Source organism: Crocodylus siamensis, chromosome 11 (genome assembly GCF_052110815.1).
Source record: "Crocodylus siamensis isolate JL-2025a chromosome 11, ASM5211081v1, whole genome shotgun sequence".
Lineage (NCBI taxonomy): Eukaryota > Metazoa > Chordata > Crocodylia > Crocodylidae > Crocodylus > Crocodylus siamensis.
The window spans coordinates 2,681,034-2,697,434 of record NC_143405.1 but is presented as its reverse complement, the minus strand read 5'-3'; the positions used below and the strand labels follow the sequence as shown (position 1 = coordinate 2,697,434).

At 40.7% G+C, this 16,401-nt stretch overlaps 1 protein-coding gene and 1 long non-coding RNA gene across 5 annotated transcripts in view; one reads left to right on the top strand and one right to left on the bottom strand.

Annotated features, from left to right (window-relative positions):
- The first annotated feature begins 401 nt into the window (after positions 1–401).
- LOC149855249 (uncharacterized) lies at positions 402–14,278 on the top strand. Its single transcript, XR_016438593.1, has 2 exons — positions 402–11,881; positions 14,001–14,278. It is a non-coding gene; the product is annotated as an uncharacterized LOC149855249 (long non-coding RNA).
- A 93-nt stretch (positions 14,279–14,371) lies between these two features.
- STRBP (spermatid perinuclear RNA binding protein) overlaps positions 14,372–16,401 on the bottom strand; it is a 69,228-nt gene continuing 67,198 nt past the window's right edge. For all 4 annotated transcript variants that reach the window (XM_090023051.1, XM_090023052.1, XM_090023053.1 and 1 more), the window contains exon 18: positions 14,372–14,811. In XM_090023051.1, the coding sequence (XP_089879177.1) occupies positions 14,735–14,811 (77 nt within the window). In that variant the 3' untranslated portion in view covers positions 14,372–14,734. The remainder of the gene's footprint in view (positions 14,812–16,401) is intronic.

Sequence of the window (16,401 nt, the reverse complement as noted above, 5' to 3'; positions counted from 1 at the left end):
CCATTGCAGCAATTCCTTTCTCGGGCTGCAGATACAAACAATCCTACTGCTTCTGTTAAGGTCATTCCTCTATCATGACTCTCAGGAATCGCTGCAGAACCCTTTTTCATGTGGACACATACAACACTGTCTTCAGTGCTGCCCTTGCAAAAGGATTGTATTCCAGCCTCATTCCATGCAATGCAAGTCCTCATTATGTTCCTGTCTGTAACCTCTGTCAGAGCCGAATAGCCTAAAGAAAGCCATGGCACCTGTCCACCTAGACAATGCCCCAACTATTCAAGAGAAACAGGTCTCCCTTCATTTAGTCTCCAAGGCTTCATGCTCTAAAAAGCAAAGATAGTTTCCTATTAGAAATTAGACCAACACTGCAGTTCAGCAAGGTTTATTAACAGAGTTGGACACTCAGATCAGTCACAGGGACATAGATCCTGTTTGCAGAGAAAAGCTTTTATTGTGCCTTGTTTGGAGCAAGTGAAACAGGTCAGGGATTTAAGTACAGAGAAGGCAGCAGTGCTGGGTTACATTCAGTGGCAGCTGCACCAAGATTACAGTGCAAATATCTGTGCTCTGCACATTTCACAATAGTGGCGGACATACTAACCACAACACAGAAGCAAGATGAGATCAAGTATACAGGTACAGCATCACTGAGATAAGGACATTCAGTGTACAAAGAGCAGTCTGTACATCTCACATCTGCAGGCTGGTTTTAATACTGAGCAAATTTAATCTGCTTTCAATTTGGCATCAGTTGCTTTTCCCCTGCTCCTAAATTAAAACACCACTTGGAATATGTTGAGTACACTTTTTACAATATACACAACTAAGATTATTGCCAACTTCGTATTTCAAATTGCATTGTTTACAGTATATTCAGGGAAAAATAAACATCAGGGTCTTCTTGACAGGCTGCAGACAAGGAAGGGACCTTTTTGTAATTCAATCTCTACTTAAAACCATAAGGATCTCCTATTTCATTGAGAAATTCTCTCTAGACTATTCTTTTCAATAATTTTCATATGCAAAATATGGGATTGTTTAGTGTTATATTTGGTGTTGAAGGCATTAATGAAAGCATTTAAAGTTGGAGTAGTTCAGAGGCAGTAAGTTTGGGGAGGAGTTTAGTCATTTTGCCATTTTTACTTTAAGGAAGCTTGCAAAGATTGGCATGTGGCTCTGCTCTGAGACTCAGCAGGGCCAAAAAACTTGAGTTTCTTTATTGTGAAATGGCTGACAAGCCTGAAACAACAAGTTCCCATTTCTGCACATTCTTTAGGAGCTGGGAGCAGCGAGCTTGCATTTTTGAGGATTTAAGCTCATTTGCTAATCAATACAGAGTTGCAGGACTCAACACAACCTGATAAGTTTCCAAAGTAAAACGGAAGGAAAAAGGGGGTGTGCTGGCTGCATGTGTGGACCCATCTGTCCAGGTGCTCAGAAGAAGCTAGTCATGTTAGCTCTTTAATAGGACATCTTAGAAAGATGTGATTTTCCACAGGGTGGGTTCACAGTTCTTCCCATAGAGCAGGTGTCAACCTGGGTATCCAGAACACTGGCTACTTCTGAAAATCTCCCATCTCTCTCCCACAAATGTCTTATTAAGGTAAGGGAGAGATATGAGAGATAAGGGGCTGTGTTGCTACACCTGTTACTACCCATACCGGGTAGGATTTTTAAAAGCATGTAGTCTGTAGAGAACTATTCTCCTAAGCTTTTCCAGTACTTTTGAACTCTTGCACAATGCAATCTTGAAAGGAAACGTCCTTCTAGAAAGCAAGTCTCCCAGAGTGCTCCTGGCCCCAGGCTAGGTCAAGAGCAAGTAACGGAGGTGCGTATTGTTGGGTTGGCTTGGGAGGTGGCCATCATCTTTGGTCAGTAGCCCGTTTGATCAATACATATTGATTAGGGACAGGATCACAGACTTGACACTGAACTTTTCAAAGCAGAAGAGAGTGAGTCAGTTCCCTCCTTCCCTTTTCACCAAGGGAGTAGTTTAAACTATTTATCCTTAAAGGCCTTGATGATTTCTGGTATTTAGCTGTCTAGCAAGGTAGTTAGGGATGTGCGTGTCCTCACTAGAATTGGTAATAAGTGTGTAACTAGACTGTGTGGGTGGTGGGATTTTGCAGCTGTTTTGCATCATTTTGGCTTTGAGAGCAGATTTAAATATGCAGCATTGCCCAGAGAATGGCTCTGTGTAGTTGAAAGCAAGAGAAGTGGTATTACAGGCAGTGCGTTCAACTACTTTTCAATATTTTCCCAAGGTAACAGGTGCGATTAGAAGTCTACATTAGTCTGGTCTTGAGTAAAAGATTTGTAGCAAACAGCAACAGTGGAATTAGTGACACTATGAAGAACTGTAAAGCTTTGAATCCCCATTCTGCTTTGTGTCAAATGTGGCAAAGCCTCTCTGTGGTTGGAAAATGTATTTGCCAAAATGTTGAATAAGCAGCATTTGTTCTCTTGTTACGCTGGACTTTGTTAGAATACAGGACACTTTTTTAACATGGAATTTTGCATATGCCTACTTTCATACATCATTAGGTTAACGATGGTAAGTAGGCCTGTCAACCTTCTGTCTACACTGCAATAGTATTAGTAGCCCTTTGTTCATACAGCAGTAATGCAGGTCTGACCAGCTGCTCTGCTTCTCTTAATTAAGCCCCATTGAGATGTGCCTCTGTTGTTAGTGTCCACTGCTGAGCTAACACGGTGCCCTGAGTAAGTCTGTATTGCTTATGCTTACACAAGCTTGTGCTTTTCTGAGAACAGAAAAAAATCAGCAATAAAGGAAAGTCAGGCAGTTTCCAAGTGACATTTCCCTTTATTGTTTAGCCAACTAATTCACAGCAGTTCTCAAGAGACTCACCTTGTGCTCCATTCTGGCACTTTAACCTCTTGCTATCTTAGAAAAGGATTAGCTGGGACTATTTTGACAACCTGTTCAGTTCTGCGAGGAGGAAGCTGTTTTGTGTTTGCTGTTGTTTGTTGCATCTAAACCTGTTTAATGGAGTGAGAGGAGTGTATCCTCCTGTGCAATTGAGGGCAGTGGCTCCTCTTCACCACCATGGCGTTCTCTGCTTAAGTGTAAAAGGGCAAGCACGCCGAGCACCAGGCAAATGAGTTAACAGCAGCCCTCTTCTTTCCTTCATCCAAATTCAGCTGCACAGTCCTGCACTGCCAAGAGCAGACTTCTGATAGAATAGGATTGCATTGGGGAATTTAATCTGCTTATTGACTTTCCTGCATTCTTCATCCTCACCTCACTCGCTTTTGAAATCTTTCCATCCTGTCCCTGTTCACTGAACCAGAAAGTCTGTCTCCAACAGTGTCATCTAATCTACTGCACAGACATGCCCAGAAGCCTTGCTCCCTGGGTAGTGTAAAGCCTTGAGCTGGGTCGCTCAAATACTAACAGTAATTACACTGTCCCCATCTTACCCTAGCCCCTCGGTGTAGTTAGTGCTAGTGAAGAGTACCAGGGTCACAACCTTGGCGTCTCAACATTTGGTTAAAACAAATATTTGTGCATAAGGAGAAGCACTTCAAGCTTCACTCCAAGATGCTTCAACCATCAAGTGACCTGATGAAGAATGTCTTTCATTTGAAAGTTTGTTTAAACTCTACCCCAACGATAGTTGGTCCAATAAAAGATACCACCTTAAGAAATCCTTGCCTCAGCCGTCAAGTGCAGAGAAGGGAGTTCAGTGACAATGTCTGTGCTGGGCCTCTTTTTCCCTGAACTCATTTAATTCAAGTACTGAACAAGGAACCAAATACAGTCAGGAAGCAAATGAATGCAGCTTGAAACTATCCACAGGATGCAGTAAGAGCTACATTAGCACAGCAGGGTCTGAACAAGGTTGGAACTGAGGTTCCTCTGTAGGATAATCAGTGTAGGCATTTAAAATAGCGTGTCGTACCCCTCTTGTGCCTGGAGGTAGGGTCACCAGCCTGCACCCGAAGAGATGTCAGTCCAGATGTTTTCAAAGACATCCGCTTCCACGGTTATAAAACATTTTGATATTCTTATATTACATGACAAATCAAAAGGGACTGTGCCTTTAACTATCCAGTTGACACAAGCCTTCAGGTCAGAGATTACATGATGTAATTTGAATCTGCAGCTGAATTCCAAGATACCTTGTTTAAATTTCTCGCAAGTCTTATTCATAAGTTGGACTTTACATTAACATGGCACAGAATTCCCTAACCAGCTGTGCCATCATTTTTTCTGCCGATTGCTTTTGACTATTAAGTTTAAGTTACCCCCTATGCCTCGCAGTATATGGCACTGAGATGGAAAGAGAAAGACACCAAAGAGTGGGATAAAACAGAATCTAAAAATCAAAATTAGATCCAAGGAATGGAGATTCCCAGTTATCTCTGATCATTCAAGTCCAGTAAAACTCCAAGCTAAAGATTTGATCTGAATATTTCATGCAGTCAGTGAGATAAAGAAAACTATGTTACTGAATTTAAACTCATGCTGAGTTTAGCTGCATCAGCTCTGCAAGAGGCCAGCTTACTTTTGCAAGACACTTTGCAGTGACACGTGATAACAGGCAGACCAGAAGAGCACCCACCCTCCGAGCAAAAAGACCCCAGATGTGGGGATAGGCACTCTTGTCCTTTGTTTTTCCTTTGCATTAAGGATTAGTTACAGATGAACCACTTACCTGTATTCTGAGGGGCTCCTGTTTCAGGGTTGAGAAAAGGAGAAATTTCATAGGCATGAATAAAGCTGCGTGCATAAATATCTGTGCATTGAGAGGATACACCAGAGTTATCCTTAAGTGCCAGTGCCTCATACGCAAGACAGCAATAAGACATTTCTGATCAGACGGCTTCTTTGCTAACACACAGGATCAATTTACCCGAGATCGTGGTTAAATGTCCAAAATGTGTTCTACAAAGAAAATACAGCTGAACACAGCTACCACAATCCTTGGCATGGGACTTTGATGCCAGAAACAGCAAGAGTTTCTCCAGTGAGTTACTCTGAAGTGACTATAATAGAATTTCCACTTTATTATAAAGATCAGTTTCACCACAAACTAGATCTGCTCAAACACAGCAGAAAAATGAAATCAATGGCAGTTAATAGACAAGCTGTCTGCACACAGGATAGATAGCAAACATGACCAAAACATTCACTTTCTTTACTTCAACTAGTCAATCAAGTCTCTTATTTTTCAAGAGGTTTCTTCACTGATAACAGTAGAGGGACATACACATCAACCACCCTTTAAATATTAAAGCTGGGCTTGCTAGAATTGTTTTAAGGATGCTATGACTTGTATATCACCTCTCCTCAGCAAGTCTTCAAGCAAGGTAGTTTTGGATATCCTGAAACTAGGCCAGGCAGATCTGGTACTTAAAAATGCCAAACCGTGTTTGTATTTCATCACATCTTTAAGAGTCAGTGTTATCTGTTTCTCAGTGACAGAGATCTTGTGCCCCCAAATTCAGCCATAAGCAGAGGGATTGTGTGCCAGCCGCCACTGACTTCTTTGGAGCCAGGCTGAAGTTTGAGGAAAGATGCTGTCAACAGAAGAGGGCAGATGCATCTTAAATGTAGTGCAGGAGCTAGCCAGCCATTTAGCTGAATAACTAAATGTAAGACAAGGATGTAAGACAAGAGCTGCAACATAAAGCAAATTGCATCCGACCCTTATGGGCACAAAATGTAGCAGAGGGGAATTCACCCGTCATTGCTTGGAGAACGATCACCAGAAATGCCCCGTCTCTTGAGGACTCGGACTGAATCCTGTGGGATATCCCAGCACAGCCTGTTAATAAGCAGGCAATCTGGAGAAATGTACAGAAAACATTCTTTAGGCTCAGCCCTGTTGGGACCCATAAAGCATCAATCTAGAAATCTATATAATGAAAGGGGAGAGCATCTGCTCCATCTCCTCCAACCCCTCCAGGAAAAAGTCCAGCAAATGCAGCTTTAATATTTGGAGGGTGTGTGCATGTTCCTCTGATGTCATCACCTACATTTCTTGAGCCACAACTGAGAAAGAGGGATAAGACCTCTAGGACTTGTCTCTATTATGGGTTCTCCCAGTCCATGGGAACTGCTAGACTGGGTAAGAAGGCTGTGCCATCTAGTTTCAGATTGTTCCTGGTGCCGGCGGCTCATGCAGGACTTTGCAACAGCCAGCCCATAAAGGAGTGTTTCCTCCTCACTGCCTAGGAATCTAGATGGGCCAGTGCCTGTTGACTGTCCTGCCCAAAGGAGTTCTTGTAGTTGGGGTATTTCACTCAGTGGTTGTTGGGAAAGCCACAGCTTGAGAGGATTTTGGTGTTACATACCTTGCTAATTAAGACTTCCTGTAGTTAGAGAACTTCTGAATAAGGCACTACGAAGATCACTCTTCAGTTAGGAGGCAAGAGCAATACAAGAGACAACGTCTCTCTCTTCCCCAGCAAGTAGAGAGCTAGATACCCACTACAGAGATGAGCACCAGCTGGTTGAGGTGCATATAAGAAAGAATAGACCTCACCATGTGCCTGACACGTTTAAAAGCCTTTATGGTCAAAATCTGCTATTGGATTAAAGCCTTTCCAGAGGTTAGTTCAAGGCCATCAAGAATTCAATGCCTGGAAGGGTCTGCAAGCTTGTTCTGCTGCAAGGATGCCATGGAGAATACAGCCAGGCAGTTATTCACTGGGATGTTGGAGTAGATCATGAAAGAGGGGGGATAGAAGGAATGCACCAGGTATTAAAAATCCAGTGCAGCTCTTGGCAGCAAGGCTGACAGGACCGTAAGTGGGAGCTGTGACGGTGGCTGGAATCATCTAATTAACTCCTGTTGGCTGTGCGACAGCAAATTAGACAAATTAGAAACCACCTACACGGGCACTAAGCTGCCTTCGCGCGAGCTCGATCATGTACTCTGTCCAACAGGAATCACTAGGACAATAGAGGCTGCGTGTTACATGCTTGCTCCATGTGTGGAGCCCAGGAATAAGAGTCACTGTGTACCAAATACTGAGGCATGTTTAAGGAAAATGATGGACATTGGCACAGAATGGACCCCGTGGGCAGGAGACATGACTTAACAGGCTCTCTCCTAGCCAAGCCCTTTGCAACCCAGTATCCCACTGCTGGCCACTGAGGCACCTGAAATGCGGTTCAACACCACTGTGCTGAAAAACCTGGACAGCCTCTATATCATATTCCTGTTATGCCATCTGGTCATGTAGAAACACTATTAAACCCAAGACAATTGACAGGCAAGTCTCCCAACAAACCAGACCCTTGACTGAACAAACCTAACGGTGGGGTAGAAAAGTCTCAGGCTCCCTCAGCAAATGCCTTTTCAACCTTCACCCATTCACAAACTGGTGTCAACCATGAGGGAGCAAGATAAGAAAGGCAGATCCATCAACTAAACTATACCGGCCGTTGGTAGTTCCAGACTACATCGACTAATGCTGCCAAGAATTATACCTGTAGACAAAGCAGAAGCTAGAACAGCCTGTTCAGCATCTACCTGGCATGCTCTTTGGCTCCTCAGTGGCTTCCAAGCACGTTGCAGTAACTCCATCAGGAGGTGAAGGCATGGGTAATAAATGTTCTCTTTTCCCAGGAACTTTTACCAGCGGGCAGTACCAATTTAGGGCATTTGCTTCTCTGCAGTCCCCAGCTTCTTGGGCAGCCAGAGCCGATAGCAGCAAAGGCAAAAACTGCTTGCAGGAGTAAGTATTTTGCTGGTTGCTTGGGCAAAGTCTGCAAACTGACATGATTCATCTAGACAACATAACACAGACCTCTGTTTCCAAAATTAGGTGCTCAAGGCTGGAGGATTTTCCTAAATCCCGTCATTCTTTTCCTTTTTATTAAACAGACTACTGTCACAGCACATGTTCAACAGCAGCTCCCCTCCTGGACTGGTGCCACAGCCATGAAGGAAACCAGTGGTAAGGAAGAGTCACCAGATCCCTAAAGGGAGAAATTTGGGAGAGCAAGCCTCCTCAGCCAGGGCACAGGAATAGCTCCACAGCAGCCAGCTGGAGCTGTGGAAACCCAGTCTGCATACAGGACTGTTCAGCTGAATTCAAAAGGTACAAAATTCAGCAGCCTAAAAGTTACAGGCCTCCATTCTAAAGACAAAGGCACATTGTACTATCCTCCTCTGCTTGCTTACCTGGGTTTTGAAATGCCCTGCTGATGAAAACAAGCCGGCATGTGTGGAGGCACAAGAAGGCATTTTCTCCTAGCAGACAGACTGACTCTCCTGGTACAACCCAAGCTTCTGGCTAGCAAGAAGGTGCTCGATAGTCCAAGGAGTGTTAGTGTTTTGGCATGGATGGCCAAAGTGCATCCATGACTTAAGTCTCACCTATACCACCTCCCTGCTGTACCTAGGGCCATCCCCAAGGGGCACTGCCCACTCTTACCCCGGCAGCGCAGGCACTCCATCAAATACGCTGCTTGGCACGTGCCCTGGGCCACTTTATGATGACTGCACTGCTTCATTCGTGGAGTTTGGCGTGAATTGAGCAGGAGTGAGTGGGCAGGACAGGCTTCTCAGCATGATGCAGACATGTCTGTGGGATCCCAAATCCCATTTTCAAGCGACAAAGGCACTTTGGAGCCTTGGGCTGGTATTTGGGCTCTTTGGCCAATAAGCAACATTTTCAGAAATGCCTAAAATCTCATTGACTCTCAATAAAAGAAAGGCTCCAAAGAGCCAGAGTTTCAAAGGCATACAGGCACCTATGGATGCAGATTAGGCACTTAACTCCCACTGGGCACTGAGCTGATTTAAGAGCCTCACTCCCATTGCTTTAAGTTAGTTTTGAAAACAGGAATTAGGAACCAAAATCTTTAAATCGACTTAATGCCAAGAGCCAAACCTACATCAGGAGAGGAGCTCCTGCTAAGAGGAGACTCCACAAAGTGAACAGGATGAGCAAAAAAGGCCCAAGGAAAAGTAGGCATGTGCTGAATGAAGAAGGGAAGAGGATGACTTCACAGCTTCCTTGACAGGCGTAGTGAATGTGCCAAAGGAGCATCATCAGTGCAACAGAAGGAAAAGTGGCAAAAGGCGAACCAGAGAATAAGAACAATTCAGGCTAAAACTATAAGATGTGAGAGCAGTAGATTAAAGGTGCCAAAGTAAAGGCCACAAAAGCAAACTATATATAAAGTGAGCCTGAGGAGGAGCACTGCATTCTGTTGGTCAGTGCTTGCACTCAGCAGATTGTCATAACCTGATCCTGGCACAGGAGCAGTTACACACCACACGGCTTAACTCAGATTAGAAGTCCCATGTTTACTCAAATCCAAGACAAGTGTTTTGCAACATGTGGAAAAAAAATCCCACGTCTTAAATTCGAGTACAAGATGGGAGCGGGCAAGCAGCAGCGGCAATTAGGCTGCTTGGGTCCTAGCCACCTGCCCCCTGCCACTGCTTTCCCCTCTGCAGTGTTGTGGGGGATGAACTTAAGACAAGTGGCCAATAATTAGATTCTATACACAGGAAATTATAACAAAGTTGTAAGTTTTCCATGTATAGAATTATTTGGAATTATTTTACATTCCAAGTTGTTTTGAATTTAGATAAATATGATATCTTTTTAAATGTAACAGAGCAAGCCACTATTGCAGTCCATTCCTAATACAATGATCAGCAGTCGCAAGACTCAGACCCTTGGGTGTTAAGGAAGGCTCAGCTGAGCCAAAGCTTGTGCCCTGGAGATAACAGTGGATGCAAGTCTGCACCAAGACACTTTGAGCATTGTATAGTATTTTGATGGCCCATGGATTGTGCCCACAAATGATGTTGAAGCGCTCTCATAAGCAAGAGAGGCTGCCATCAATACCAAAGCAGTTAAAATATTGAGAGCTATGTTTTTAGGGGCAGGGTATAAATTCCATCCAGGTCCATCCTGAATTGCATTCAGGGTAAGATACATTTACAGTGCATTTAAATGGTTAAATAAAAAAAGCATTTACCACTGTTACCCTCTGATGTAAAGCAGCATATTCTGAGCATGAGTTACCATTAAGTTATGCAGTGGTGCATTTCAGCTGCATCACCAGTACAAAAGTGGGGTTTTTTTGTGCACTGGGTACTAAGAGGAACTGAGATGATAACTTTGCATTTAAACGCTATATTCTAAATACAATTTCTGCATGAACAGTTGTCCGCAGAAACTTTATACTATACGACAGAAAATTATATATGAAGTCCAGTAATATGCAATATACAATGCAAGTTTATGTAAAAACAAATATGAAAACACGATTTTAAAAAAATCAATGCATATCACATCCTAATCCAGAACCAATTTAATCCAAGTAAAATGCTTGAAGATATATTTTAATACAGAATAATTGATTAATGGCTGTATCCTAATTCTTAGCTTCATGAAACTGCTGCTAAGCTATTTATTCATGCTGAGTTAATCACCCTCCTCTCCGCCACACCAAAGCAAAATTGGCTATATGAATTAATTTAAACTAAAATAAATTTGGCCTCTGTAGATTTTACTTTATCTGAAATATCAAAGCTTCTCCTTCTTCATTAGATTAATTTTAATAGCTTAGGGAAATGATTATTTTCTTATTAATTAGACAATATCAGCTATTTATCTTTACATTTTGATTCTGTTCACCTACAACTATGTTATGGCTTTCATTACAAACCAGGGTTATTTGCCCACTTTTTGCTTTTGATTGCTACACATTTTATACTTTTCCACTGGAAAGGAAAAACAAACAGTGCTTGATACTCAAAAGTATCAAGATAGCTAAATGTTTGGAGCAAGCAAAATAACGTCAATAAGACTAAGATTCTTTCATTTATACAGAGATATTTTAATAGCAGCAATTTCTTAATCTGAGACTAATTTTAGCAGCAAGAAAAACAGAAAGACAGATCTGAATTCAGACCTGTGGATTTTTTTTTAAGAATTTAAATTCTGAAATAAAATAAATATGTAATAAAAACTTATGCCATTGTCAGATGATTGTGGGAGTTTAAAAACATCAATAAAAGTTTTCTTTAAGCTAAAAATAAAATCTCTTACCTTTTATACCACGATCTCAGCTTACAGTCATTACATTTCAGCCTATTTTATACAAGTGCATATGGCTATGAAGGTCCGGAGAGAATGAGAATAAAGTGACATTAACCTGCTGAAAACTGCTCAAAAGTCATAACCTGCAATATACAGATGTTCCAACAGCATTTAAACAAACAAAAGACATTCACACAGACTCCGATCCTTAATTATTGCTGATCACCAATTCACAATTTCAGACATGAACATAAAAGGTTTAGGGAAAAATCCCAGTAAACTTAGAAAAGCAAAAGTTGTTCTGAACTGAGGTTCAGCAAGTTCTAGGTTTTCATACTATTTGGTGAAGGTTTTGTAAGATTCTTAAGCGCTCCATTTCAGAGGTGGTCTCAGGCCTAACCTCTCCAGCTTATTATTAATGCAAGACATGGTAGCAAGACATTGACTTATGCTTTGGAGGAAAAACATTACATCTTTTTCCCACCTATCTGCTACATTTCATGCCTTAGGACATGTGCAAAGTCATGCAGCACCTATTGGTTCAAGAATGGCCACTGCAAGCCTTGGTAGCAATTTTTAAGTTAACACTGATAGTAAACATGCGGGTACAATTGGTCAGTTAAAATCCTGAATTATTTGAATGGTGAAAGCTAAAAGCAGAGTTAACTAACTAAATTGAGCGCCCCACCATTTTTTTTTTTTAATTATTATTTTTTTTTTTATACAAAAGTACAGGTTTCGCACCTTGGTCTCTTCTTCCTGGATTGAAGAAATAACCAAGAGAAGTATATGCACATCTATTGTTTTGATTCCAAAGAAAGAACTGTTGTGCCTTGGTGTAAGTATTGCTTTTCATTAAAAGGATCTGAGTTCAGGAAAAAAAAATCTTTTCAAAAACGAAAAGTTCAGAGTTCCATATCTGAAGCTGAGACCCCCTCAAAGCGAATCACGTTTGCTCTTGCTTTTAAGACCTCTATAAATAGTCATTTGGAGCCACACAACCTGATGGTTCTAGAAGTCAGAGAAGAAATCTTGAGGGCCCAAGTGAATAATAAAAGGTGCGATGCTGAGAGGCTGGCAATAGGGAGTGTCAATGAAAAAACCACCTACAGTGGGGGAGAGAGCAGAGAAGCAAAAAACTCGATGTTAATTTCAGAGATTCACTGAAGCTAAAGCTCCATTTAAATTTCTCTGCTCTTTCAGCTGTAAGTGGAATTTTCATTGTAAAATGGGCACTTTTAATCCTTTGAAGGTATTGAAACATCTAACACTTCCAAGGTTACCACTGTGTTTTTTTTAAACAAAGAACTGACAGCTCATTCATATTTTCAGTAAAGCAGAGAAATGTAAAATATGCAGCAACGGGGCAGGTTTACAATGTGGTTAGTAACTCCCAACAAATGACAAAAAAAAATAAAAAATGACTTCATATAAATCATCGGAAATGACGGCCATCATGTTGGAAAAGAGCATAGCGCCCTCCACCTATTCAACGAGTGGGGGAACAGGTTGCTTGGCAAGCAAATTTTCAGACTGTACAGAATTGATGCAGAAAAGATTTGGTTAGAAATTTGTGTGTCCAAAATTCATGGATTAAAAAAACAAAAGCAAAAATGAAAAACAAACAACTTTAACAACAGCCAATCAAGAGAACTCCAAAAAAGCAGGGATCTTTTAATGAATATTTGATTACTGAAAAATGGGCTCTTATCAGCCATGCTTTTTCTGCTCCGTGATGGCTTCCTTTCATCCATAGGCCAGCAAAACAAGTCAATGATTTATCAACACCACTCAATTTGAAGGTTCCCCCCACCCCAAGCCCCACCGTTTCTTTCAGCGCTAATGTAAAAGGTACTAATGGTAGACTCTCTGCTACTGTCAATAACAGCTACATATTTTATTAAAGTACCACCAACACTAAATGAAAGCAAGAGGTGGAGCAAGAGGAGAAATGTTTAAGATAGGAGCACATTCCTACGCACAAATACTTGGTTTAAAACAGGTGCTGTAGTTAATTCCAAGGGAAGCAGCGTGTTATACACTCCACCCCTTATTAGGCTGTTCAGTGATCATTCTCCCTCCTATGAAGACAGCTGGTGCTTTAAGTACCATACACCCCTGCCCCTTTTGAAAAGCCCGCCTTGCCCCTATCACAAAGTTTAAAAGGAGAGCAGAGTGTATAAAGGCATCTTCAAGACAGCACAAAATATTATAACAAACTAGCGAAAAAGCAACTGCTGGCCTCTGAATACAGAAGTACAACCAACAATGCTGTTTATTTTGTGGGGGTGATACCTTAATAAAAAGAACTTTATTTTCTTGTTAGAGCCCAAAGCACAGTAGCTTTTGTACATAAGCCTGGAAATACCACAGAGGCAGTAGGGAGTGGGTGCTCTGTCACTTCAGACAGGTGCACACACTCCTTACATAACAGACTTTTCCTTTGGTTTGGGCCCCAACTCGTATCAGAAGATACTGGCCTATGGCTGAAATGTGTCACTTTTCACAGCAGCACTCAACAAGAACTGGGACAATTAAATAGCAAGTTTTTATGGGGACCTTGTTGCTGCTTTAGATTCTTATAAATGTAAGGGGAAAAAGGAGAACTCTTTGTTTTAATGAGATTGACAACTAAAATACTATCTGTAAGAATGCTACATGGAAAAAAATCAAAGGTGAGTAGACAAAATCTTACAGAGTGAAGAAGGCCACAAGAACAAGTGCAACTTATTCATTTATTTTTTTTGTAAAAAAAAGAAACCAACTTTTGAACTCTAAAGAACTTATAACATTATTATTGTCCTTTCTCTGGGCAATACAGACTTAACTACGTATTCTGTGTACATAACAAAAGTCTTTGTATGGGAATTTCCCTTCTTTAATACAAGCTTCACACAGTATAACTGAATACAAAGAGACCACCTAATGTTAATAATTCCCTTTGTTTTCTTTTTCAGCATTTTGTATACAAATGATAAGCCTTCTTAGATAACTAAGACAGTGTCCAACTGACTAAGCCTTGCAGTATGCTGACTTCCTTGATTTTAAAGATGCTAAGGGAACCCTTTCAAGGTATTGATGCTTGGAAATATATAAAAAATAATAAGCTAAGACAATATTTAAACCCATATTTTTCTAGCTTTATTGTACACCTTAATATTTACAAAGTTAAATTTTAACTGAAACATTTCTATTGTATGACTTTCTTTCTTTCCTTTTTTTTTTTTTTTTTAAATAACTACACCCTGTATTAAGTAGCCCTACAACAAATACAGGTTATTAACTGAGATCCTGTGTGACTGCATTAGGAAACAGGCAGTACTCTGTGTTACGACAAAACAGTTTATTTGTGATCAGTGTTTTATATTCTATACATCCTTCACAAATTTAATTTTACATAATCGAATACTTCATTTAAAATGTAAGGTTTAAGCTTCTAGTTCTTCCCTATAACAGAAGGCTGGTATAAGTTATTTGAAAATGAGGTAACATTTCACAGAACATTTTTTTCAAGTTTTAGAGAACTAAATTTGCATTTTGTTAAAATCAAAAAGTAGGAAAAGATGTTTCTTTACAAATGACTTTGCTCAAGTATGTGTTCAAAGAAAACAGGATAAAAAGGCTTTTTCTCTTCTAACATTCTGTACTGTACTGTGTTGTTCAATCAATAGGAATTAGCTTCTGCCATTTGCTAAAAGAATGAGTAGTGGGGAACAGGATATGTTGGGAATTTCATAACTGGTAACAGAACCATTCTCTTGGGTAAACCTACAGAGAGAAGAAACGGAGAGGACTCCAAATAAGTTCAATGATCCAGTAAAGTCAGAGAAAAGCTTACAGTAATGTTCTCATTAACCCTTTCCAGATGAGTCAATGCGTTTTTGAGGGCACTGAATCTTATAAGCAAAAATCACCTCCTCATTTTGTACTACTTCAGACAGGAGTTTAACATGCCATTGGCTTTCATCATCATCCTAATGTCTCTTAATTTAGAATGAGCAATGTATTTCAGAAGTAGAAAGTACCATGGTAGGCTGAAACAGACTAGATTTGAAAAGTTAATTCACGTTCTCATGAAGATAAATGATCAGGGCCATCTTGTTCAGCACCCTGAAGCAGTTTCACAGGTTAGTTAAAACCAGAGATTCTAGATAATAAAAGCTGCTGTGTGTACAAGGGAATTCTTATTGAAACAGCAGAGTTTTGACATCCTTGAGATCTGTTAAATTCTGCATCTGTTTAGCCGTTTGGTTTTTGTTCATATATTGAAGTGACAAATCTGGAAAGATTAATATTTGCCTAATTTCATGATTATTATAGCGTTCTTGTGGCCTCACAAACTTCTGCATACTTAAATGCTTTTTAAAAAAATGGTTTCTATTTAAGTTATATTGTTTAACCTATGTATCCATTTAGAAATCACAAAGCAGCAACAGCAGGTATTCCAGAGCACCAGATGATCAAAGTGAAGTTTCCCAACATGCAACAGCTTACAAAGGCAAAAAGACATGTTTACCTTACAGCCAAAAAAGCATTATCTCAGTACTTTGCATCACAGTTATAAGACATTAAACAGAAAAACTCTTTATGTGAAAAACGGGGGCTTTCAGATTTCACAAGACTTTGAAGTCAGTGATACGTCACACATACACAGAGAAGTGACTAAAATCCAGGCTCCAATACAGATGTCAGTGAAAAAAACATGGAAGGAGAGGAAAGAAACCAACAAAGGGGATAGGAGAAGCACTGGAAGTGAAACCCCCAGTCCCACTGAAATCAATGAGAGCTTTGCCCTCGACTTCAGCTGGGCCGAAAGTTGGCCTTCATGTTCCCAATATGCAATTTATCTGCCTATGAAAGACATGGCTGTGCAAGTACTAGCCACCTTGGACCATGTCTTCTTGATGTTTCATCCAAGGATGAAGGCTTCAAAGGAATTACTTAAAACACCCACTGATGAGTAGGTCCCTCCATAAATATTTGTTTTCTTGTTGTGTGAATGATAGAGATTCCCTTTATTTTAAGTAACAGCGCAGGAAAGATACAACACAGTATACGACTGATAGGGAACGCTGCTGTCAGCTAGTACAGTGTGAAAAATATGGCCAATCAATGGGGACAGATTTCTAGGAGGAGGGATCTGCTTCAGTCAAAGGAAATTCCTTAACTGAATTCATGCAGCTCCTTGGCATAGTCCCTTACTCTACTCCGCACCAAGAAGTATAGATTGGGAACAGCTCATTTTGATCCAACAAAGAGGGTATTTTAGACAGCCCCAATGAGAGAACAGCAGCATTTATGTCAGGGAGGTGTGCACAAGAGTCTAGCACATACCATTAAAATGAAAGACATTCCTTC